At 42.2% G+C, this 24579-nt stretch overlaps 1 protein-coding gene across 1 annotated transcript in view; it reads left to right on the top strand.

The window, feature by feature from the left end:
* The window catches only part of DDX60 (DExD/H-box helicase 60), a 46065-nt gene extending 22588 nt beyond the window's left edge, over positions 1 to 23477 (top strand). Inside the window, exons 18-38 of the mRNA XM_033160303.1 lie at positions 1491 to 1610; positions 2934 to 3029; positions 3789 to 3904; positions 5212 to 5345; positions 5528 to 5637; positions 5737 to 5841; positions 5983 to 6105; positions 6489 to 6616; positions 8491 to 8643; positions 9188 to 9326; positions 9635 to 9787; positions 11895 to 11999; positions 12742 to 12942; positions 14437 to 14541; positions 15457 to 15598; positions 15951 to 16072; positions 16573 to 16720; positions 17222 to 17364; positions 19743 to 19894; positions 20566 to 20628; positions 22877 to 23477. Coding sequence (XP_033016194.1) covers positions 1491 to 1610; positions 2934 to 3029; positions 3789 to 3904; positions 5212 to 5345; positions 5528 to 5637; positions 5737 to 5841; positions 5983 to 6105; positions 6489 to 6616; positions 8491 to 8643; positions 9188 to 9326; positions 9635 to 9787; positions 11895 to 11999; positions 12742 to 12942; positions 14437 to 14541; positions 15457 to 15598; positions 15951 to 16072; positions 16573 to 16720; positions 17222 to 17364; positions 19743 to 19894; positions 20566 to 20628; positions 22877 to 22976 — 2658 coding nt within the window. The 3' untranslated portion in view covers positions 22977 to 23477. The remainder of the gene's footprint in view (positions 1 to 1490; positions 1611 to 2933; positions 3030 to 3788; positions 3905 to 5211; positions 5346 to 5527; positions 5638 to 5736; positions 5842 to 5982; positions 6106 to 6488; positions 6617 to 8490; positions 8644 to 9187; positions 9327 to 9634; positions 9788 to 11894; positions 12000 to 12741; positions 12943 to 14436; positions 14542 to 15456; positions 15599 to 15950; positions 16073 to 16572; positions 16721 to 17221; positions 17365 to 19742; positions 19895 to 20565; positions 20629 to 22876) is intronic.
* Positions 23478 to 24579: the final 1102 nt, after the last annotated feature.

Here is a 24579-nt window from a genome sequence, read left to right on the forward strand (position 1 = left end):
CAAAAAGTATGTGTCATATACACAGTCTGTAATAAAACATGTCATTGTTTGGGTTCTGGTCATAGAGGGATCAAATATAAGGATCAAAAACACCAAATGCAGGTTGAAAACTCTTCTTCCTCACTTGCCTTCATTTTCCTTATACAGTGGTGTCCCGCTAGACGAATGCCTCGCTAGACGAAAAACTTGCTAGACGAAGGCATTCATCTAGCAGAAGGCTGCCCCGCAAGACAAACTTGTCTATGGGGCTGCCTCGCAAGACGAAAATTTTCTTTTTTTCGTCTAGCGAAAACTGCGATTTGCATTGGTGCTTCGCTAGATGAAAAAATCGCTAGACGAAAATACTCGCAGAACGAATTATTTTCGTCTAGCGAGGCAACACTGTATAGAACCCCTGCACCCCTACAAAGAACAGGAACCTGTAGCTTTAAATGCCCTAGCATACCTGCTGTAAGCTGATCCATGCAACTAAGAGTTACAGGCTTAACCTGTAGTCACATTTCAGAGAGAAGAGAAATGCACCATAGTTGCATCCAATCCATCCCAAGGAGTGCATAAAAATGTGGCAGGAATTGGGAGTAGTCATCTTAATTTTTTGATAAATGGGAGGCAGATTACTCATGCCAGGTCACAACCCTGTGTATTTACAACATGTTTGTAGCTGTGTCTAAACATTGAGGGTGATTAAGAATCAGGGAGGCTGTGCTCTTCCCCATGGTGCCCAGCTTTTACCCAAAACTCCACGCCTTTATGTGGGTACAATTCTACCAGTGGAGCAACTTGGCCCCTGGGGCCCTTTCACAATGCGTAGAGGAATTTATCCCTGTGTACTTTTGTCAGGAGCCTCCTTCCACTTCTTCCTATTGCTACTCAAACTGGTGAAAGTGTAGCAAGTAAAGCATTGTGCCCATCTTTAAGTTAAATTGCAGTTAAAAGTTTAAAGATTTGGCTGTATTTTTTCTGTATATAGTAGTTGTTTGCCACCCTAGGCTCCTTTGGGAGAAAGGGCAGGATATTATTTTAATTAACAGCAACAATGTGCATTGTTTATTTATATCTAATAATTTATAACCTGCTTCTGTTTATGAGGATACAGTCGTACCTTGGCAGTCGAACGGAATCCGTTCGGAAGTTCGTTCGACTTCCAAAACGTTCGAAAACACAATCATGGCTTCTGATTGGCTGCAGGAAGCTCCTGCAGCCAATCAGAAGCCGCTGAAGCCCAGTTGGACATTCAGGTTCCAAAAAGAATGTTTGCAAACCGGAACAATCGCTTCCGGGTTTGCGGCGTTTAGGAGCCAAAATGTCCGAGTTCCAGGGTGTTCGGGATCCGAGGTACGACTGTACTCAAAATAGGTTGGTCTATTCATTTACCAAAGAAAGGAGCAGACTAGTCCTGATGCTTTGAATGTTCTCAGAGAGAAGTGTGCTATGAAGTCCTCCTTTGATAAACCACATCTTACCTTGCCTTCCCAATGTGCTGCTTTTAGGCGCTCGTTAATCAAGTGTCTGCAACCATTTTTAATCGATTTGATAAAGCACTTCCATCTGGTGTTGCCTTATGTGGTGTTTTCACTCGAGATTATCGCCATGATGCCTTGAATAGCCAGGTAAGTCATATGTGGCTATTACCGATTTTTCTAACCAAGGCATTTATTCAGCTAATGCTTTTAGTTAGGGCAAAGCTCCTGGGTAGTGTTTGTAAAACAGCCGAATGGGGAAAGAAATAAAAAGGAAAGGAGATGGGAAGGAAACTATAACTGGATAAAAAGGCAATGCTCTTATCAGTATTTGCAAAGGCAAGGTTTTCCTTGTTACAAATGTATTTATTAATTAAATTTATATCCCACTCTTCTAAAGGAGCATTGTGTTAAAAGTTAAAATACTGCCGTTTAAAATAAGCATTTAAAAGCAAGCATCTACCCTCACAGTTATTAATGTCATATATTATTAATTAATTAATTAATTAATTAATTAACTTAAATTCTGCCCATCTGGCTGGGTTTCCCCAGCCACTCTGGGCAGCTTACAACATATGAAACACAACAAAACATCAAGCATAGATATCCCATATAAGCAACAAACCAACCAATAAATCAATAAAAACCAACAACAACAACCAGTTTACAGTTATACCCAAATTAAAATAACCACCAACCCCAACTAAACATTTAACCAACACCAGCCCGACAAAAATTAAACAGGGGAAGCAAAATTAGAACCGTTTAAAACATTTTAGCCCGTTGCCCCAACCCAAGACTTGTTCCAGCAATGTCCCAGTGGCCTCCCAGGAGCCTCTTTTAGCTGTTCAGGGCGAGTGTGGGCCCTTCCCCCTAGGCCAGGTGGAAATGGGCCTTGCATCAGGGAACAGGTCTCAGGCAGTTGCCATGACCAGTATCTCTCAGCCTTCAAATGCTGAATTATGAAAATTAATTTTCATTACACAGACAAATAATTATACAGGGTTAGTCAGTGTTTCCATCAGACAGCATGGCCAATGGACAGGGATGATGTACATTGTAGTCCAACAACATTTGGAGGGTACTACCTTGCCCATCACTTCCATAGGGTTACAGTGCAATCCTGTCCACATTTAATCATCACCCAGTCCCACTATATCCACTGAGGATTACATAAAGGATTGGCACAATATTGTTGACCAGATAACAGGGCTGCAGATAATGTTGGAAGCCCTGTTACACTGATGTATGTGGCAGTATGCTTCTGCCAGAGGATTTAGGTTGGCAGAACATCAAGGATAAGCTAGCATTGAGCATTCCTTTTCTAGAAATAACTATGCTTCTACACTGTTCTTTTTTTTATTAAAAAAAATAGTCTATTGATATTTAGTTGCTTTTCCGAAAGTGTTCATGTTGCTTTAAACCTCTTATTAGAAGGGATGTTTCTAAAAGTCCATCTATGTTTTGTTTCAGATACTGGTAACAGTCCCTCAGTGTTTAGAAATCCTACTTCTGTCACCTCGTCGTCAAGAATGGGCCAAGAAGATACGATACGTTATATTTGATGAGGTAGGTGTGCATTCTTTTTGGCAGATTTAATGAAGAATCTATATCCAATACCTAAAGGCCTGTCATGCTGTGCTCTGGCATGCGCAAGAACTTGTAGTGGCCTGTGTGGCAGAGAGAAATCAGACACCAGTAACCCTGCTGCTTACCAGACTAGGGTTGCTGACAAGGTCAGGCCAATGCAGTTACACCAGTTGGATCACTGGCCTCAATCTGATGCTGCTGCTGGTGTTATCTTTGAAACCCTGTTTCATGTGAGCAGCAGCAACATCAATGTCAGGAGGCCAGCTCCATGGCTCTGACAAGAGCACAAGATGCAGCTTTGAAGATTTGCAAATGAGGAGACGCCACTGTGCAGATAGGACCACGACTCTGTGGGTTAAAGGAAATGAGCTGCACTCTGTGGCTCAGAAAGGACTAAATTCACATGCATTTGTATAAATAGGATGAGAAAGGGACTAAATTGCCGTCAGGAGCAGGCTTAGCCAGTACTGTTTAATGAACTGATGGATGTATTCCTTTATATTATTTTGTATAAATTGGCATTCACTGTTACGAGTGTTGGGTACATAGGTGTGGTGATGGATAAACTTGATGTAGGGTCACCCTAAACCTGAATGTGGTGGTGCCTTAGAGGAATGCAGTGTATCTGGGGGATATTTTGGAAGCATGCTATACAACTATTCCGTACTAAAAAGAATAAAAACATGTCCACATTATATAACATTAATATATTAGGCCCATTCCTCCCCCCCCCCTCAGGTCCATTGCCTTGGAGGTGAAATTGGAGCAGAAGTTTGGGAGCATCTTCTGGTTATGATTCGATGTCCATTTTTGGCCCTCTCTGCAACCATAAGCAACCCCAAACAACTTGCTGAGTAAGATGGGTGTAAATTTTGAATGATACTGAATGAAACATACTTTGAAAGTCTTGTATCGACTAGATTAGGGTTGTGTCTAAAACTGCATCTTAAAGTGCAGATCACCATGTGAAAATTTGCAGGTCTCCATACGTCAAGGATAACGTGGAACATCTAGATTGTTTCATTTTGGGCAAATCAATAAATAAGCACAGTTAATAGTTTTTAACATTTATAGAAAATGTTTTCTAGCATTTCTATCACTTTACTCAAATGCACTTCTTAGTAAACCTTACTGCAGTTCTGTGAGGCAGAGGTAAAGGATCCCTTACAGTTAAGTCCAGTCACGAATGACTCTGGGGTTGTGGCGCTCATCTCGTGTTACTGGCCGAGGGAGCCGGTGTACAGCTTCCGGGTCATGTGGCCAGCATGACTAAGCTGCTTCTAGTGAGACCAGAGCAGCACACAGAAACGTCGTTTACCTTCCCGCCGGAGCGGTACCTATTTATCTACTTGCACTTTGACGTGCTTTCAAACTGTTAGGTTGGCAGGAGCAGGGACTGAGCAACGGGAGCTCACCCCGTTGCGGGGATTCGAACCGCCGACCTTCTGATCAGCAAGCCCTAGGCTCTGTAGTAGGACAGTGTTATTCAGATAGTGAGCCAAACCTGAAAAAAATGTGTTTTTCAAAGAACAGCTTTCAAGCTAGTGGCCAAGGTAAGATTTGAGCTCCGTCATGAACATATCTTACTATCTTTAACTGCCATGCTACGTCAACTCTCATGGGCTACTTACACACATGTAAGAACCTTGGAGAGGAACATCAAAGGACACCTATGGTAATCCACCAACATGGCTGGCTTTTTCATTATCGGCAGTGGTGTTGTGGAATGCCCTCCCTGCTGAAATACGACATGCTTCATGAGTACAGGCATTCTGCTTGCTCTTGATGAAATCATTTCCCTGAACTTAGAACCTTCCGATCTAATTGTTGAAACTTAAAAAAAAACAAAAAAACAAAAAGCTGTTTTAATTGCTATGCTTTTAAACTGGTTTGTTTAATTGCATATTTTAATTATGGATGTTTTCAGTGTATGGTAGAATTATTTTATTGTGTATTTTAATTTTGCATGGGTTTTATTATTGATTTTATACTTGTAACCTGCTTAGAAGCCATTTTGGCATGTCAGCCTAATCATCATCTTCATCTGTTGTCAGGAAGGCAGCTCTGTGGCTCTGCATGGGCTGCTACTGAGATACTGTAGATAGAGCCCAAAGAGCCGTGTTTATCCTGGGAATGTAATTCTCCTCCTCCTTCCTAACAGATGGCTACAGTCAGTAAAAAGATACTGGCAACATACTGAAGCTGTAATAGCGCGGAATTCTGACCATTCCACTTCTGTTAAGAAAGGAGCAAAAGTGAAGCAGAGTGTCAGAACATCATACAAAGTTAAGTTAGGTATGTACCCAAAATCAAAACTTTTATAATAGTAGAGAGATTACTTTTTTCTGTTTATCTTCTTAAATCTTGAGAGTTTCAAAAATCCACATCAGGTTGATCCTGGAGTTTAAAGCGGTTTGTGTTGGGCTTTATAACCTAAATATTACCGGATCACTTATTTCAGATTATTCTGCTTTCAGTGGTATATGAAGAGAGATACAATGATTTAGAAAAGTATGTATGTTCCCTAAACGAAGGTGACTTCACTATCCATCACTATCATCCCTATGCTGCATTAACTGTGGATCATGTAAGTTTAAGATCACATTGGGATATTATGGAGAAATAGCATAACCCCTGAAATTTGTAACATGCTACTCAGTGCTTGCTTATTTATTTGGCATTGCAGATTAAGAGGTACGGCTTTCCCTTGGACCTTTCTCTTTCTCCCCGAGAAGCTGTCATATTGTATGACACAATGGTAAAGGCAAGGACAGACTGGCCAAGAGCGAATGTAAGTACATGCTGTTTACATAGATATGTTTATCTGCAAATATGCAAAGCGATTGTTACCTATATAAAAAAGAAGATACTATTTTATTTATTTGAGAACACAGTTGTGGTCACTATTTCCCCCTTGATCTTTGATGTCAAGGAACTGGAACCTGAGCAGTTTTTTAAGGACAAAATGGTCATCACAAAGGCTGATGCAAGAACTTATGAGAAACAGCTGAAAGAAGAACTAGAAATGTGGATTAAACATGGTTGCAGTAGGCAGGTATTTATTATTTCCACCTCTCTACCTTCTTTTTATTTTCTAAAGGCCTTAGATATTATCTTAATATTTTCAGTCTATTACTTGGCTGTGTCAGGGAGTTGAACTGGGCAGAGGAGGAATGGTGGAGACCACCACCCCAGTTTTAGTTTTGCACTTTAGAAAGCATCGGGAAACTGCAGCTAAGCAAAGATATATTATTCTCTGCACCAAATATTGTTTTTGAATAATTAACTCAGCTTCTCAGATTGAAACACTATTAACCTTGTTCTGTACTTTCTTGTGCCATTATTCATTACTGCTTACCCCCCCCCCCCCCAAAAAAAAAAATCATCCAGAAATGGAAAGGATTTTTTTTCATTGCTGCTACCCTTTTTAACCCCTAGGGAAACAAAGTGCTGCAGCTGCTCAAACCTCAATCTACTTCTTCTTCTGAAGATGCAATGAGAAAACACTTCCCTCATTTTGTTGACAAGCTAAAACGGATGGATAAATTGCCTGCACTATTTTTCCTGTAAGTAAGACAATGGAGGTATATATGTCTGTCTTGACACACAACCAATGAAGTGGATAATTCGAATTTGGAATTGGGGCAGAGAACAACAATAAACAAAAACGACTATCGATTAGGCAGCAGTTATTTTAAACTTCATAATGAAAGTTCTGTCCTCTATGATACAGTCTATTATGAAGTCTCTTTAAAATGCTGTTTCAGCAGAAGCAGTTCTGTAACTGATTTTTTGAGAGGATTCTTTATAATCACTTCCGTAAACTTTACTTGTTTGCCTTTGCTGATCACTGCATTTTGAATTCGTTAGCGTAGGAACGAACATATCTACAGTGAATGGAAATCCTCCTGAATGCGTTTCTCACTTTTGGTTCTCTGGGTCCACTAATCAGTTCAACGTTGGCCTTGTCTAGATGCTGCAAATGTGTAAATAGTCTTGCACTGAGTGTGGAGTGGGATAACACGTGCCACACATTCGTCGATTGGGCCTTCCTCACAGAGGCTACACACGAATAAGATGTATACACCCAGGGCCGTCTCGTCATAGGAGCTGGGTGGCGCGGTGCACCAGGGCGCCAGGCCCCCCAGGGGCGCCCCCACAAGCCTGCTGGCATACCGGGCGCCCCCTCCCCAACCCGCCCCTGCGGGCGGGCGGGTGCTCGCACGCCGGCGGGCAAGTTACAAGCCGGCTGCCCTCCGGAGCCCCAGCTGGAGCGCTGGGAAAGGCGCGCAAAGCCCCGCGCCGCTCCAGCGCCACGCCCCTCATCCCCCGCTCACCCACCTCCCTCCCGTGCTGGCCGCCCCTTGGGGGATGAGGGGCGTGGCGCTGGAGCGGCACGGGGCTTTGCGCGCCCTTCCCAGCGCTCCAGCTGGGGCCGGCTTGCAGCGCCACGCCCCTCACCCCCCGCTCGCCCCCCCTCCCGAGGGGCGGCCAGCACGGGAGGGAGGTAGGCGGAGAGGCGGCCCACCGGGGGCGCCGAGGGATCGTCGCACCAGGGCGCCCGATCCCCTTAAGACGGCCCTGTATACACCATAAGCAGTGTCAGAGTTGGGGGTGAGCAGCATGTCCATACAAATAGTAGAGGGTCAAATAGAATGCTTGTAGGCCCCTGTTGGGTGGGATAAAGACAGAAACCAAAGAACCCCAAAAACCTGGTAAGCATGTTGTGCTAATGACTTTGTTACCTTCACAGTTTCTACCCCTTCCCCGGGGCAGCCAGCACTGTAGGTGGTGTCTTGTTGGCAACCTCCTCAGAGCTGTACTGCTGCCACTTACTGGAACAATAAGGGTGGCAGTGAGGTCAGGGATAGGTGGGAGAACCTGCAGGAGTGCTGTATCAGTTCTGCTCATGCACCAACACAGCTCTGACCTCGCGGCCTCCCTGCCTCATCCCGGGAAGCAACAGCAACTCCAGTGTTGAGGGGGTATGCAAGTCAAAGAGCCCATTGCAGCCCATTAGAGTAATTCAGAAGCAAGTTCCCAAGATGCATTCTCCATCTGGATTTTATGCACATGAAAATTTAGAACATGTAGTTAATTCACTAAATGATAAAGGTGAGATTTTATTTTTAAATCTAGTAACAGCCCTAATTATTGATAGGTATTCATTTGCATGCAAGTTCATAGGCATTACTTATTAACAGTAGGCCTATGGAAGCTACAAGGTACTTAAAGCTTACCTAAACATATTCTAGCCTAATGAGACTTTTCGGGAGAAGATACAATATAAGGCTCCAATCCTATCCCCACTTAATGTGGGTAAATGCCCCATTCAACTCAGTGGGACTTATTTCGGAATCGGAATAGTCGTGTATATAATCTTATGGTAAGGGATCTAATTACCAACAAATAACCCTAGTTGGAACACTTCTTTTTAAAGATTCAATATTAATGGAGTGGAACGTTTGGCTCATGATGTCTGCAAATTCTTAAAAGAGAAGCAAAGTAAAAAGCCCATCCGAGCTTCTGAAAAAGAAGATTCGCTAATAAAAAAGTGTAAAAAGAGAGAAAAATATTTAATGGCGCAAAATGAGTAAGTGTTATAAACCTTTTTTTGCCTCCGTAGTTTACTTTTATTGCATAAAAAGCTGTATTTGGATACATCACATCAAATAAGTATTCTCATTTTAGATACAATTGTTATCTTTATAAAACAATTTTAAAAAGACCCCCATTTTCAAAAGGATTACTAACCCCTTTTATTATCTTGCCTCCTTGAACTAAGTTTGATAATAATTTCATAATTGTGGCAAACAACAACCACCAATTTGCATATGACATCTATCTGCTTTTCAGCTGTAAGTGATCAAAGGTAAGCTTGTCCTTTCCACATCGTTAGGCAAATACCTCTTTTGTAAAAGGCAGATAAGATACAGAAAGCATGTAATAATTGATCTTCTGTTCCCACATTTTCATATTTTTATAAGATTTCAACATTTCATGTTGAAATAATAATTACATGATTTCACCAACTGCCCATTCTGGCCTTCTGCCCCCCCCCCCCCGCCCAAAAAGCCACTGGGAGCAAAGTGGAGGATCCGTAAATTGTTTGGTAATTTATCTGTACTTCTGTGCAGTGACACTAAACAAGTCCGTAATTATGGCAAACAATTAGTTTGGGAAGCTGAGCTTGATAGCCTAAGGAAGCAACTAAAGAAGATTTCTGAAACTCCTTCTGACTGCACCTATGCAAATGAACATGCTGTTGATGATGAGGTAAGCTTAAAGCTCTTTAAGTTCCAGTATTAAAGTAAAAATGACTTCGATCTTCATTAAAAATTAGACCTGTAAAATCAAGTGCTGTAACATAGACCACTATGTTTATATTTGTGTGTATCCAAAGTATATTTGAGATTATGAAATTCTCCCCAAATAACACGATTAGAAAATGTAAAATTAAATAGGCAAAGGTTTTCTAACATGTGTTCAGTTAAAGTCAATTTACATTTATGCAATCATGTAGAAATGACGAGTTGCTTTGAAACATCTACTGTTCTTACATATTAAGACTTTCCTTCCACTAGTCTTTGATCAAGATATTTCATCGATTAAGATACTCGAGAAAGAAAATGGAACTGCAGGACTTGGCACTAAGAGGCATTGGGTATCATCATTCTGCTTTGGACGCCAAAGGGAAGCAAATGGTGGAGATGCTTTTCAGAAAGGGATTTCTGCAGGTTTACCAATTTTCAGTTTGTATATATGTAATCTGTGTGTATACGTGCCTTGTTAATACTGCCAATCACCTACTATCTCTGTATGCTTCAAAGTTATTTGTCATAGGTTTATTTAAAACCTTTTCCTGACCATTAAAGTCAAATTAACTTGATGGTAAGCAGTGTCAGATTACTTCACATGCAGAGTAGACACCAGCCTATGGGCCCCTTTCCTTTTAGGGACCCTGCGACAATGGGTCAAAATAATATTTTGTAATAAAATGGGTTTATTAAAATGGTTGGTTGGGAAATATAAAAAAGTATTAGGAGATAATTTGTGAGGGCCCCCTGAGATTTCGACTGCCCAGGGGCCTCCACAGGGCTTAATCCAGCACTGGTTGTAAATTCATGGACAGCATGGTGATCCTAATATTCTTCCCTTGTTAAACTAGCTACAATAGCTACCCTAGGGACTGGTGGAAAAAGGAATGAGTGACAGCTGAATGGGGAGGTAGGGGATTGACTGGCATAGCTTACCTTTTCTCCTTCCCACCACTTGGGCCTCATTTAAAATTGTTGATTTCTTTTTTAAAAAAGAAAACCCCTGCGGCATTCCATGTAGCTGGCATAACTTTTAAACTGGTTCATTAAGCTGTATGAATGAGGGGGCCCTGCTCCACTGTTGTGACCCCTTGGAGTGTAGCAAGCCTAGTGCTAAAAGTGATGGATAGCTTTATATTTAATAGCTGGTCTGTTAATTTGGATTTTGCTCCGTACAAGTTATATACTTGGTCTTCCTTCTTTCACGGTAATACTGACATTATCCAACGCTTTGAAAAGAGATTCTGCTCTTCCTCCAGCCTCTGTGGTTTTATGGCCAACTTATATGAACATGGCATAGAGTGCAGACGTGTCCTTGGGTCAGCTCCCCTTAATATTCCCATGGGTCTTAGGGGGCTATGATAAATGAAAACAAGTTGAGGCTTTTCCAAAATAACATGCTTGATATGCTAGATCACAGACAGTGATGCTTTCTTGATCACACTTTATTAAGAAAATATATACAAGTGTACCCTATAGGGCTTTGGTAAAAGGTGGACTAGAAACTGAATCTAGCTAAATATCAGCAAGTCCCAGTAATTGGAGTTCAGATCTGTATTTTTCAGTATGCTTCTTTATTAATCTCCACCCTTAAAAAAAACCCTTTTATGTAGCTCTGCATTGTGTTGCATGAATAAACATCATTATGGTCTTAACACTGATACAGGTAGGTAGCTGTGTTGGTCTGCCATAGTCAAAACAAAATAAAAAATAAAACAATCCTTCCAGTAGCACCTTAGAGACCAACTAAGTTTGTTCTTGGTATGAGCTTTCGTGTGCATGCACTGAAGAAGTGTATCTGAAGAAGTGTGCATGCACACAAAAGCTCATACCAAGAACAAACTTAGTTGGTCTCTTAAGGTGCTACTGGAAGGATTGTTTTATTTAACATTGATAGTTGATGTTAGCAAAGCAAAGACATCACCTTGCCGACAAAGGTCCGTATAGTTAAAGCTATGGTTTTCCCAGCAGTAAAGTACGGAAGTGAGAGCTGGACCATCAAGAAGGCTGATCGCCGAAGAATTGATGCTTTTGAATTATGGTGCTGGAGGAGACTCTTGAGAGTCCCATGGACTGCAAGAAGATCAAACCTATCCATTCTCAAAGAAATCAGCCCTGAGTGCTCACTAGAAGGACAGATCCTGAAGTTGAGGCTCCAGTACTTTGGCCACCTCATGAGAAGAGAAGACTCCCTAGAAAAGACCCTGATGTTGGGAAAGATGGAGGGCACAAGGAGAAGGGGACGACAGAGGATGAGATGGTTGGACAGTGTTCTTGAAGCTACTAACATGAGTTTGGCCAAACTACGAGAAGCAGTGAAGGATAGGCGTGCCTGGCGTGCTCTGGTCCATGGGGTCACGAAGAGTCGGACACGACTGAACGACTGAACAACAACAGTTGATGTTAACTACCATCCTTTAAAACAATGAAGGCAGCACCCTTACAAAAAATACCTGGGAACAAGTCTCACTAAGCTGAATGGGACTTACTTACTTGCACTGCCACTGATTGTTTCTTCTTCTTTTAGGTGGTGACAGCCACAGGAACCTTGGCTTTGGGAATCAACATGCCATGTAAATCTGTTGTTTTTGTACAGAATTCTGTATATTTGGATGCTCTGAACTATAGGCAGGTAATGAGATTAATCTTTAGGACTAGTCAAAAGTCCACGGCTGTTTTTGGAGAGTGGGATGGGTGGACAGTCCAGCATGAACCCACAACTAATACATTATTATTGCATCAATGACCTACAAACACACAGAGACCAATATGAAAGGATGTTTAGTCTCAGTGCTATGTTTACAGAACTCAGCAATAAGTAGCACTGAATTGGCTCGGCTTATCATTGGCTCTGGCTGCACTTACTGCTGGTTTCCCTACTCCCTGCCCCTACCCCTCTCAGTGGGTACTAGCCACCACTGCCCCGTGTCCCCATGTTGCAGTTCTGATCCAAATCAGGCCTCCTGTGCTGGCTTTTTGTTAAAAACAACACTACATCCAAGAGCAGACTTGCATGACTTAAGGTCACCTGTAGTTTAGTCTCAGATGTATTGGGTATGGAGGACCCTTAGGAAATTGAGACTTTAGGTCTTACAGGTAAAGTGAATTAACTCAAGTTTCCTTCACTACTGCCCCCACAGACACAACACTGAAGGGAAATTGATGCCCACAGGTATAGGCCATAAAGCGTTATCATTTAACCCCTTTGCCTCTTCTCTTCCCATCCCTCTATCTATCTATTTGATAAAGGAAAAAAAGAGCATGTTTCTCCTTCAGTATGGATAGCTTCTCTGCTACAGCCTTAAATGCTTTGATTTCAAATTTTGCTTGATTATTTACTTGGGTGATTTCTGACTTTGATTGCTTCTTCATAGATGTCTGGACGCGCTGGGCGACGAGGTCAAGACTTTTTGGGTGATGTCTTTTTCTATGACATTCCGTTGCCTAAAATACAGAAGCTCATTAAATCTAATGTACCTGAACTTCGCGGACAGTTCCCTTTGAGTATTTCTCTGATACTGAGACTCCTGCTGTTGGCTTCAAAAGCAAATGATAAAGTGGATGCAAAAGCCAAGGTAAGAGACAGTGTGGTGTAGTGGTTAAGAGTGGTAGACTCGTAATCTGGTGAACCGAGTTTGCGTCCCCGCTCCTCCACATGGAGCTGCTGGGTGACCTTGGGCTAGTCACACTTCTCTGAAGTCTCTCAGCCCCAATCACCTCAAAGAGTGTTTGTTGTGGGGAAGGAAGGGAAAGGAGAATGTTAGCTGCTTTGAGACTCCTTCGGGTAGTGATAAAGTAGGATATCAAATCTGTAAGGAGTTTCAGTGGTTGCTCATGAGAAATCAGGCAAACGCAGAACTTCTAAACACTAAGTTCTTTATTGGGCAGATATTTACAGTGGAGCTAAAATAAAGACGTCCAGCTCACCCCTCTGCAGAATCCGAGAATGTCCATTTCCGGTTTTTTGCCCAACATAAAAGGTGCGGGATCCTGAACCCCCACCTCCCCCCTCTGCGTCCTTCCTCCCTGCTAAAACGGAGTGACGGAAAGGGTCCCTCTCCCCCTCTTCCCGCTTGGCGCAGAGGCTCTCCATCCCTGCCACAGCCCCTGCTCCCACTTCCTGCCTTCATCTCCCCCTCCCCACTGGAAGAGTGATCGCTTCCTTCATTGGGGGAAGATGACGAGCTGCTCAGTGGAGATGGGGGTTCCCGATACTGAAAAAGCCCTGGCACCGCTTCCAGCTCTGGCGAGGGCAGTTTCCTGACAAAATCCACCCTACTACTACTACTACTACTTCTTCTTCTTCTTCGAAACAATTCTTATCTAATGAAGGATGCAATCCTATACCCAGCCAATGGGACTGAACACATTGGGTTTTACTTCTGCTAGACATAGGATTGCACTGGAAAACAATGTATGACTCTTTCCTAGCTTAATTTAACAAGGTGTTCCTAAATGTGTCTACTTAGAAATAACTCCCAGTGACTTCAGTAAGAGTAAATACCTAGGAAAGTGTTATGAATTGCAGCCTAAATTAAACAACTAATTTCCTGACAATGTTCTAACCAGTGCATTTTGTTACACATGTTCAAAACTCATTCTGCAAGTTAAAGAAAAACACTAAATGCTAATGCTCAAGTTTTTTTGTTTATTTTTCATTGTATGGAAGATACATTTTTAGAAAACTATTGTTACAGTAGTAAACAACAAATACCTTGTCCCAATGTAATGTCATGCTATGTAATAAAGTTTCAGTTGATTACTCTTAAAGGTCGGGCCACATTTTCCAATGAGTGTTGGGTAGATGACTGCCACAGTCTGAACAATTTACTATATGGATTCAATAAACATTTGCTATATGTTAGAAAAGGAATAGGAATTGTGTTTGCCCTTTACTGTTCTGGCCTGACATGTTAATTTCTCAGCCAATTTCTCAGCCAATTCCTTTGACCATATTTTGGTATTCCAAGAATCGATGTTAAGCCCAGTGCCAGTTTTCTAACATCTTGCTCTCAAACCTTTCAACCAGCTGCAAAGGAAATGTATTAATCTATTTTCCTCTCCCAAAGGTCTTGTCATTACTGAAGCATTCACTTCTAGCCTTCAAACAACCAAGGGCCCTCAAGATGTTAAAGGTGTATTTTTTGTTTTCATTACAGTTTCTTGTGAAAGAGGTAAGTTTCCAAGTCTTCTTATTTAATCAAGTGGAATCTTGGCTTTTATGTAGTACTGCACTCTGGTGTGCAGAGTTGTTTGTGGATATGGCCTTGTTTTTGTAGAGCTGAAAAATGATTACTTCACCATCCTGAAGGTGATAAAACCATGTGGGTGTGTAATATTTTGTCAATGTTCAGATGTGTTGTATGTTTTGGTAGGGGATGGCAAGCAATGCTGGAGACCTTCCTCTTCCTTTCAGGGAAAAATGCAGTTTTATTTCTGCCCACGATTGTGGTAGCAAAGTACTTATCCACCTCTCAGATACCACCAGGAGCTGACAGCCATTTTCTCCCCAATAATTCACCTGAACTAAAACAATGCAGTATCATTCCAAACTCTTTTGGGAATAGAAAAATGGTGGCTTCCAAGAGCTCGAGTATTGCTGTGCCTCCACCAACAACTATATTTCCCCTTGTTCAAAAATAGGAATGTCCCATACCAAAATGATTCAACCCTGCTCCCTGAAATATATGTCCGCCAGGTTTCATGGATAACCCCCCCTCACCCTCCCACCAAAATTCCTGAAAAAAAGTTAAGAGGTTTTCGTTCTGGCCCAGATTTATAAACAGCAAGTTTAGAAGATTTGTGCTTAGTACTTCAGTACTCAAAACAGCGCATGAATGTGCTCTGGAACAAATTGAGGCCCACTTCTTAAATTAATCTTCTGTGGTCACTGTAATATTTAAGACATTTAGCTAGTCTGTGTTATTGTACAACATTTGGTCGCTTTATGGTTATCCTGCACAAACATGAGTGTTTCTATTTTCAGCTCCCAAGTGACACTATGATTAAAATAAGAATGTATTTTGCAGTTTGCCTCATGAGTTAGGGTGGGAATCCATCTGAATACATACAGTGTTTTCTTACTTTAGGGATATGTGGATCGGGAAGGCAATACTACAGGATTTACTGGACTCGTGACTCATTTGCATTTTCATGAACCTTCCAATATTGTACTAGTTGATTTTCTCATGAAAGGCTTATTCCATAAGCTGTGTCAACGAAGCAAGAAAGGTATGTTTACATGGGCACAGAGAAAGAGCACCAATTGCTTCCTTCCCTGCTTTGGCAGAGTGATTTACTCCATTCAATCCTGTTTTGGAGACCACTTCCACTCCAGGTTGGAGGAGTGAGGAAGGGCTTGCCATGTCAATGTTCATAAGTGTAACTAATAGATGAAGGGCAAAGAACCTTCAGCTCATGGACCAAACCACAAGAGATCCTAATTTGACCAGGAGGCTGTTTCCCCCCATCTCCCCTACACCTGTGGGCAGGTAAAGTCACAGATGCAAATAAGCATTAAGATTGCACTCCCAAAGGGTTATACTGATTAATTTGTAATAATGTGAATTTCTGTACCAAACAGGACCACATGCTTTCTCTCAGGATGTGATGGAAAAGCTGGTGCTAGTATTGGCACATCTTTTTGGAAGAAGATGGATACCAGCTGCTGTTCTTAATTCTGGAACGACATTTTACCAATCAAAGGTAAGATCAAAAGCTTGTTTATTTGCCACTGAAAATGTGGGAAAGGTCATTGGCCACCTTTGTTCAGAAGGTACAAAGATGAGTGGATGATGCAAAAGATGGAGATAATGATGTGATTTTAAAAAAACCTCAGTAACTACTGATAAAAGCTGAACAGAAGAATCCACATGCTGTTAATTCTCTTTGGAAGTTGCTCTCCTCCCTTGCATTTTTATTGATTCTATGTGGACAACTTCTTGAATGATAAATTAAGTTTATACTATGGAAGTAAGGCATAAAGATACACGTAAGCACCTTTTGTATTGCACAGTACTCTAATTCTGTGACATAGATTGGATTATGAGATAAATTCTGCAGCCAAAGTCACTTGAGCTCTCTTGGTGATCTAGATATTGTATTCTGCCCCCCCTTTTAATGTATTTTCTGATTTAAAGTTTTAAATACGGTTTGACAATTATTATTTATCTCTCAAGCAACTACATGTATTCTGTTGTCTTTAGGTGTTTCTCGAGGATCTCCCTGAAGATTTTGCTGCTGCTTTGCATGAGTACAACTCCAAAATAAAAGAGAATTTTGGACAGTTTCTGCAGATAGTTTCCACCATGGCTGATATGCAGCAAGAATATAAACTTCCACTTTCAGAACTTGGTAAGCAGGCATTATTTGTATTTCATTGAAATACAAACTGCATTTCTGAAGCCTATCAATTAGGAATCAAAGGTCTTCAGGTGGCACAAGTGCTGTTCCATTGGCAGAGATCCACTGGTTGGGCAACCTTGTGATCCCAGAGGAGTCCCTGGGAAGCTACATGGGTTTGATTTGCAACTTGTGGCGGGTTACAGCAAGTACAATTTGAAAGGCGGCATGCTGGAGGTAGATTGCACAGAAGAAAGGTAGGAATGGAGGCATGGTAGGCAGTGGGTGAATGTGATTGCTTCAGTTGCACATCTTTTGACTTAGATTCAATAGGGACAAAAAAGAGCACAAGGATGTATGGTCACATTTAATGGGAGATCTGAGGACTTCAGTCATCAACTATATATAAAGTATAAATATATATTTTCTATATTTATGTTCATTCATCTATTATCCAATTATAATAGAGTTGTGCACCCGTGGATAAATTCACATTTTTAATCATTTTGTTAGATTTTTCAAGTAAAGAACCACCTGACTCACCGCTTGCATCTCACTTAATGAGCTGTGATGAAGGAAGGACAGCAGTTTCACCTTTTGTGTGCCTGTCAGGAAATACAGAATTTGATATACTGCAACAAGGCTCTGTCAACAATGTAAGTGGAAAAGATTATAAAGTATAAAACTGGAGATTTGATGAAAGATTTCAAGATCATATAATAATACTAATACTAATAATACTAATGATACTACTAATAATCATTTTATTATTTATACCCCACCCATCTGGCTGGGTTTCCCTAGCTACTCTGGGCGGCTTACAGAATGTATAAAAAATGTAAAATATCAGACACTAAAAATTTCCTCATACAGGGCTGTCTTCAGATGTCTTCTTAAAGTAAGATAGTTGTTTACTCCCTTGACATCTGATGAGAGGGCATTCCACAGGCCAGGTGCCACTACCGAGAAGGCCCTATGTCTGGTTCCTTGTAACCTCATTTCTTGCAGTGAGGGAACTGCCAGAAGGCCCTCAGAGCTGGACCTCAGTGTCCGGGCTGAGCGATGAGGGTGGAGACACTCCTTCAGGTATACTGGGCCGAGGCCATTTAGGGCTTTAAATGTCAGCACCAAAACTTTGAACTGTGCTCAGAAACGTACTTGAAGCCAATGTAGGCCTTTCAGGACCGGTGTTATATTGTCTCTGCGGCCACTCCCAGTCACCAGTCTAGCTGTCGCATTCTAGATTAGTTGTAGTTTCCGAGTCACCTTCAAAGGTAGCCCCACATAGAGCACATTGCAGTAGTCCAAACAGGCGATAACTAGAGCATGCACCACTCTGGTGAGACAGTCTGTGGGCAGGTAGGGTCTCAGTCGGTGTACCAGCTCCAGATGGAGCTGGTCGATAGTCCTGGTTAACTCTGCCTTCCAGTGGGCCACCAGGGAATCAGCTGAGAAGCCATCAGCATGGGATAAAACATCCCTAACACTCTCTGGAAAGCATTAAGTGGTGGGGACAGACCATCTGAATCAGTCCCACCTCCCTGTGGAGGGGAAGAGTCATGGAGAAGTCCAGTTGCACCAGGAAGTTATCAAACCATGGCAATGATTTTGTTCCATTTTTACTTAATGTCAGATCATCCACATCCATAGAGGTGAACACCTGATCTAAGCCATGTCTGTGGCTATGGGTTGGGCCAAACTTATTCAGGGACAGCCCCGTGGAAGCCATGCTTTCCATGAAGTCTTGAGTGGCCCCTGGTAAGGTTGTGTTGGCCTAGATGTTAACATCTATCATGACCTGAAGCAGCTCAGGCAGGGAATTCTTGGTGCAGTGGGGAGGTTGGTACACCAAAAGGAATCCTGTACTGCCCCTATTGCCCAACTTCCAGAACATGCACTCAGAAAACTAGGTCTTCCTAATAGGACACCTGGTGTAAGCTAATGGCTTCCTAAAGATCACTGCAACCCCCCTCCCCGCCCACATGACGTGGGTTGCTATGTGTAAGAGGAACCTGGTGGACATGCAGCAGCTAAAACAGGCCCACTTGCTTCATCCAACCAAGTCTCTGTTACACATGCCAGATCAATTCCACCATCCACGATCAAGTCATGAATGCAGAGGTCTTGTGAATTGTTGACCTGGCATTACACAGCAGCACCAAAATGGAAATAGTGTATGAAAATAAGTTCATGGATGGTAGATTATTCTGTGCTTGTGTTTCCCCTGTTTTCTAAAGGCACAAAATGACTTCATGTACAATTCCCAGAGTTGCCCAAGAACAAGAAATTGATTGTTAAACCACTACGGGAATTGTAGCTCTGTGAGAGGAATAGGGGTCTCTTAACAACTAACAACGCAGGTGGTGCTGTGGTCTGAACCACAGAGCCTAGGACTTGCCAATTGGAAGGTTGGCGGTTCGAATCTCCATGACGGGGTAAGCTCCCGTTGTTTAGTCCCAGTATGTGATTCTTTTTCTTGCGATTTTATATGTAAATGCCTAATAAAGGTTTGATAAGTAGTCCCAGCTCCTGCCCACCTAGCAGTTTGAAAGCACGTCAAAGTGCAAGTAGATAAATAGGTATCGCTCCAGCAGGAAGGTAAATGGTGTTTCCGTGTGCTGCTCTGGTTTGCAAGAAGTGGCTTAGTCATGCTGGCCACATGACCCGGAAGCTGTTTGCGGACAAACGCCGGCTCCCTTAGCCTATAGAGTGAGATGAGCGCTGCAGCCCCAGAGTCATCCGCGACTGGACCTAATGGTCAGGGGTACCTTTACCTTTTAACAACCTTCAGCTCTCTTAACAAGCTACTGTTCCCAGGATTCTTTTGAACCACAATGGTGGTTAATGTGGTTCCATAGTGCTTTAAGTGCATACTGCAGATGCAACCTTAAATGCAGCCATTCTCCCCTTAAGCACATGAAACTTGTTCTTGGGATCTCATCCAGGTTCAGGGCAGCTTTATTACTATATGGCAAAGGGGTTGGTCAGTAACTGAGTGGTATGAAAAGGGAATGCTGTTCTACTGTTTGTGCAGGTCGTACTGCGCACAATAGGCATTAATGATGCAAACATTCCAGTCCTCTATTCCAAGAGGTATGATAATCAGGGAAGAATGATGCCACTTAATGCATATGTGCTCGACTTCTATAAACATGGATCTCTGGCAGCAATGGCACAGGATAACAGGTGAGTTCTTTCTTTCTTTCTTTCTTTCATTATTTATTAATCAAATTTCTATACCGCTCTTCATCTGAGGGTGGCTTAACATATAAAAACACAAAAATGCATATCATAGTAACAAACAGGAACAGTACCCACGCCCCAAAGTTTAAAAGGCCATAGACAGTTCAATTAGCCAAAAGCCTATGAGAAGAGAAATGTTTTTCCTGGTGCTTAAAGATATGTAACTAAGGTGAACCTTCCTGGGGAGACCATTCCACAAGTGGGGAGCCTCCACAGAAAAGACCCCTTCTCGTGTTGCTGTCCTACAAACCTCTCAGGGAGAAATGTTTTGAGAAACGGCAAGTAAGAGGTGTTACGATAGATATTTATAAAATTAAGCATGGCATGGAGAAAGTGAATAGAGAAAAGTTTCTCTCCCTTTCTCATAACATTAGAACTCGTGGACATCCAACAAAGCTGAATGTGGGACAATTCAGGACAGATAAAAGAAGATACTTCTTCACACACTGCGTAGCTAAATTGTAGAACTCGTGTGCACAGGAGGAAGTGATTGCTACCAACTTGGGTGGCTTTAAAAGAAAATTAGACTAATTCTTGGAGAGCAAGGCTATTAAGAACAATAAAAGTACATGAAATACATAACTCGGCTAACCTACTTTTCCTTCCAATTTTAGTATACATGAAGGAGATGCCTATGCTTTGTTGAAAGACTTTGGCCTTGCTCTTCGAGTCATCAGGTATGCCAGTGGTTTTCAGGCAGTGTGCCTTGACACCCTAGGGTGCCTTGAATGATGGTCATGGGTGCTGTGGGCAACACTGGCCTCTGTCCCTCTTTCCATCCCTTCCTCCTCTGATGGCTTCTCGCATTTCTGCCTCCCAAAGGCTTGCACAGCTGTTGGTTACAGCAGCCCTGGCTACAAGCTCTACATGTGAATGGTGCCCCTGGGGCTTGCCAGGGGGTGCTTCTCAGGCCCCCGTGGGCAGTGGGAGGAGGCATTTCTCTTTGGGGCAGGGGGGCAGCTCAGATCAGGGGCAGCAGGTGTAGCTGCCCAGAGGACTCCCAAGGAGAGGGGAGAGGAGAGGAGGGTGTTTGAAAAAGGGTGAGAGGCTGCCAACTCTGCAGGCAAGGGGTGACATAACTGGGCTGTGACGGGGGGAGGCGCAGAAAAATGTATTTGGTCAAGGGAGTCGTGGACCCAAAAAGGTTGAAAACCTCTGAGGTATGCAATGAAGTCCTGCTTGTTTACTCTAGTTCTTTAGAACAGGTATGTCCAACTTCAGGTCGGCTGTGATCTACTATCCAGTATCAAAAACTGGCAGTGATCTACCACATTCTTCCCTTGTCATTCTTCAGCAAGTGTTCCCTTCTTCCACTCCTCCGAAGTCATTAAATAAATAAATAAATAAATAAGTGGATCTTTATTTCACAGATACAGTAGTTATGTTTGGATATCATCGTGACAGATCCAAATAGTTACTAGATGGACAAGTAACTAAACAAATGAGAAACATCAAACTATATTTTTATATTAGTTTACACAGATTTGAAGAGCTAGTCCCGGACTCTGAGATCCAGGGCCAAGGGCCTTCTGGCGGTTCCCTTACTGCGAGAAGCAAAGCTACAGGGAACCAGGCAGAGGGCCTTCTCAGTAGTGGCACCCGCCCTGTGGAACTCCCTCCCACCAGATGTCAAAGAGATAGACAACTACCAGACATTTAGAGGACATCTGAAGGCAGCCCTGTTTAGGGAAGCTTTTAATGTGTGATTTTTTAAATGTATTTGATTTTTGTTGGAAGCCGCCCAGAGTGGCTGGGAAAATCCAGCCAGATGGGTGGGGTACAAATAACAACAACAACAACAACAACAACAACAACAACAACAACAACAACAACAACTATTATTATTATTATTATTATTATTATTATTATTATTATTATTAGTTGGAGCACGCTGGGCTTCTCTCTCTCTCCTCCTTCCGTTCTGAGTTGCTTTCTTCCTTGCTCCATGATCCTTCCCTGCTTCTCTCTCACTCTCGATCAACCAAAACCAATCCTGCGATCAACTGGTCGATTGCAATTGATGTGTTGCACATGCCTGCTTTAGAACAATTTAACAGAGGTCAGTAGACTGATGCCTTTCATATCTGGGTGGCACCAGAAGAGGGATCAGGGGCCAAAACAAGCACTTGCCTTTCCACCTCCCCCCTTGTTGGACTGCTGACATTAACACATACTGTTATATATCTTTCAGAGATCTTAACACATGAAGTACAACTCACCCAACAAAAATATACTTTGCTCTTTTTGTGCCCCCCTCTGCAATTTTTCCCCTCCTGATGCCTCCACTGTTACCATGTGTGTAGAGAGTAGTCTGGGTGACTTTATATGCCCATAGTTCTCAAACACATCATAATCCAACCAGTTTTCACATGGTAAACCAACCCCAGTGGGTGTCGTCACCTCCCATTTCCATCTTTACATCCAAGGTGTGATTGTTGTTCGTCAGGATTTGCTAGCAGTGATGAATCCAAATGACAAAAAACTTTCAATATTTGACCTGGGTGGCTTTCCAGTCACTCCTCTTCTCTATCAGCCATAACATGGTTTGAACATCTTGAACGTGGTTTGAACATCAAGAGTCAGATCTCAGAGGCAACAAAAACAAAAGTATTTTTATTTTATTTTAGATAGATGCTAAATTCAGGTAAACCAAAAAGAAACACAAGACTGGCCCAATCATGTAGCAGGACTTCAAGAAGCACCATGGGGAGAATCAAGGAAGGCCAAAACTGACAGCCGAATGATGCATGAATACTTTTCAAAATAATGTGCTTAGCAGCGCAGTGGATGGTTTCGTGTGGGCTCTACTTCAGGCACAAAAATGTTAACAAAATACAACAAAGGAGCTTTCAGGGTTGAAGCTGTATAACACCCCCTCCTCTTCCTCAAAAAAACATTTAATTTACTTCTGCTTCTCTTTTCCAGTGTCTCTTTGCGTGAACTTTGCGACAAAGAGGATGATAACGTCGTGTGCGCCTTTGAACAATTAAGTCAGAACTACTGGCAAAAACTGGAAGTGGTGTAACTGCAATTATGCCTGCACCAAAAATATGATGCTTTGTAAGAAGGGATAACAGTTTGCAGTTGCATCAAATCGACACCAGTGATTGGTTGAATGGATATGTCGTATCCGTTTGATTAGGGGTGCTGTCTAATGCGAATATTTAAATTTTAACATTTTAGAATGATCTGGTATGCAAGAGGAAGCAGCAACAAAATGTGGCTGCGTGGAGTGCTCCTGTTCAGGGTCCCAGCCAGCTATGTGTTCTTCAAGGGCACTGCACACCTTTCTCCCTAGTCTTCTGTCTCTCTCCCATACCCCGCTTCAATTATTTTCAGTGGTCTACAGTCACTTAGAAAGTTCAGTCTTCATTAGGCTGCCTTTCAGTTTGCCCATAATATGAGTTTTTGTTGGAGTACTCAACTAGTTTAAAGTGAAGGGGACAGCATTTTTATTTAACAGAAGGCACCACACAGTATATACCATGGGAAGGCAAACTAAGGCCCGGGGGCCGGATCCAGCCCAATCGCCTTCTAAATCTGGCCCGCAGACAGTCTGGGAATCAGCATGTTTTTACATGAGTAGAATGTGTCCTTTTATTTAAAATGCATCTCTGGGTTATTTGTGGAGCATAGGAATTCGTTCAAATATAATCTGGCCCCCCACAAGGTCTGAGGGACAGTGTCCCGGCCCCCTGCTGAAAAAGTTTGCTGACCCCTGGTATATACTATGGACAGGGCCACCTGCTGACCCTTCTCAAAAGTTCTAACTCCCCAGTAGAGTTTTTCTCCTTGTGCTATTGCTTCCTCAGAGGTTACTGTAAAATGCTTTTTTTTGGGGGGGGGGAGTTATCAATCTGTTCTACCTATGCTTTTCTCATATGTACGTTCAAATAGTTGGCAAAAAAAATGTCAAATAAATCAGCATGCCTATTTTTAAATGACTACACAGGGATAGGTAGTTGAAGACACACCTCTTTGCCCTGGCTTTTAACATCTGAGATATATATTTTTAGGACACATCATATGCTTTTAACTTTGTGTTGTAATTATTGTAACCTACTCTGGCACCTTATGGTGAAGGGAAGATGAATAAATAAATAATGCTTGTTTTAGTTCTTGGTGTTTTGTTTTTGCCTGTTTGTATAGAATTAGGGACAATTTAAATCCTAACAAATAAGTCAACAAACAACAAAGTAAACTCCCTTTGTTGAGTTTCCCCAATCCTCCTGGTCTGCAATTTGGGAAGCAAATGGAAAACTCCCCAAATTATACAATGTGTGGTACAATTCTGGGAGGTATAAGCAGGATCATGGCTTTGCTGGAGCATGAATTTATGGAGCTTATTAAGAATAGATACTGCTAATATATAGTAAACAGATGAAAAAGATTTTGCTGCCCTAATATTAACACGTCTGGTCTATATTTTTGTGTGAGAGAAGCAAAACAAGAATTGTCTATCAATGACACATCGTGATTCTTAGGCTGCAATCCTTTGCACATATCCTCAGTGAACACAGTGGGACTTCTGAATAAACAGGTATCGGTTTGTCCTGCCATACTGTTGTTGATAGTGTAATGAGTTTGGAGTTAATCTAAATGGGTGTTTTTTTTTGGGGGGGGGTCTC

Source organism: Lacerta agilis, chromosome 9 (genome assembly GCF_009819535.1).
Source record: "Lacerta agilis isolate rLacAgi1 chromosome 9, rLacAgi1.pri, whole genome shotgun sequence".
Lineage (NCBI taxonomy): Eukaryota > Metazoa > Chordata > Lepidosauria > Squamata > Lacertidae > Lacerta > Lacerta agilis.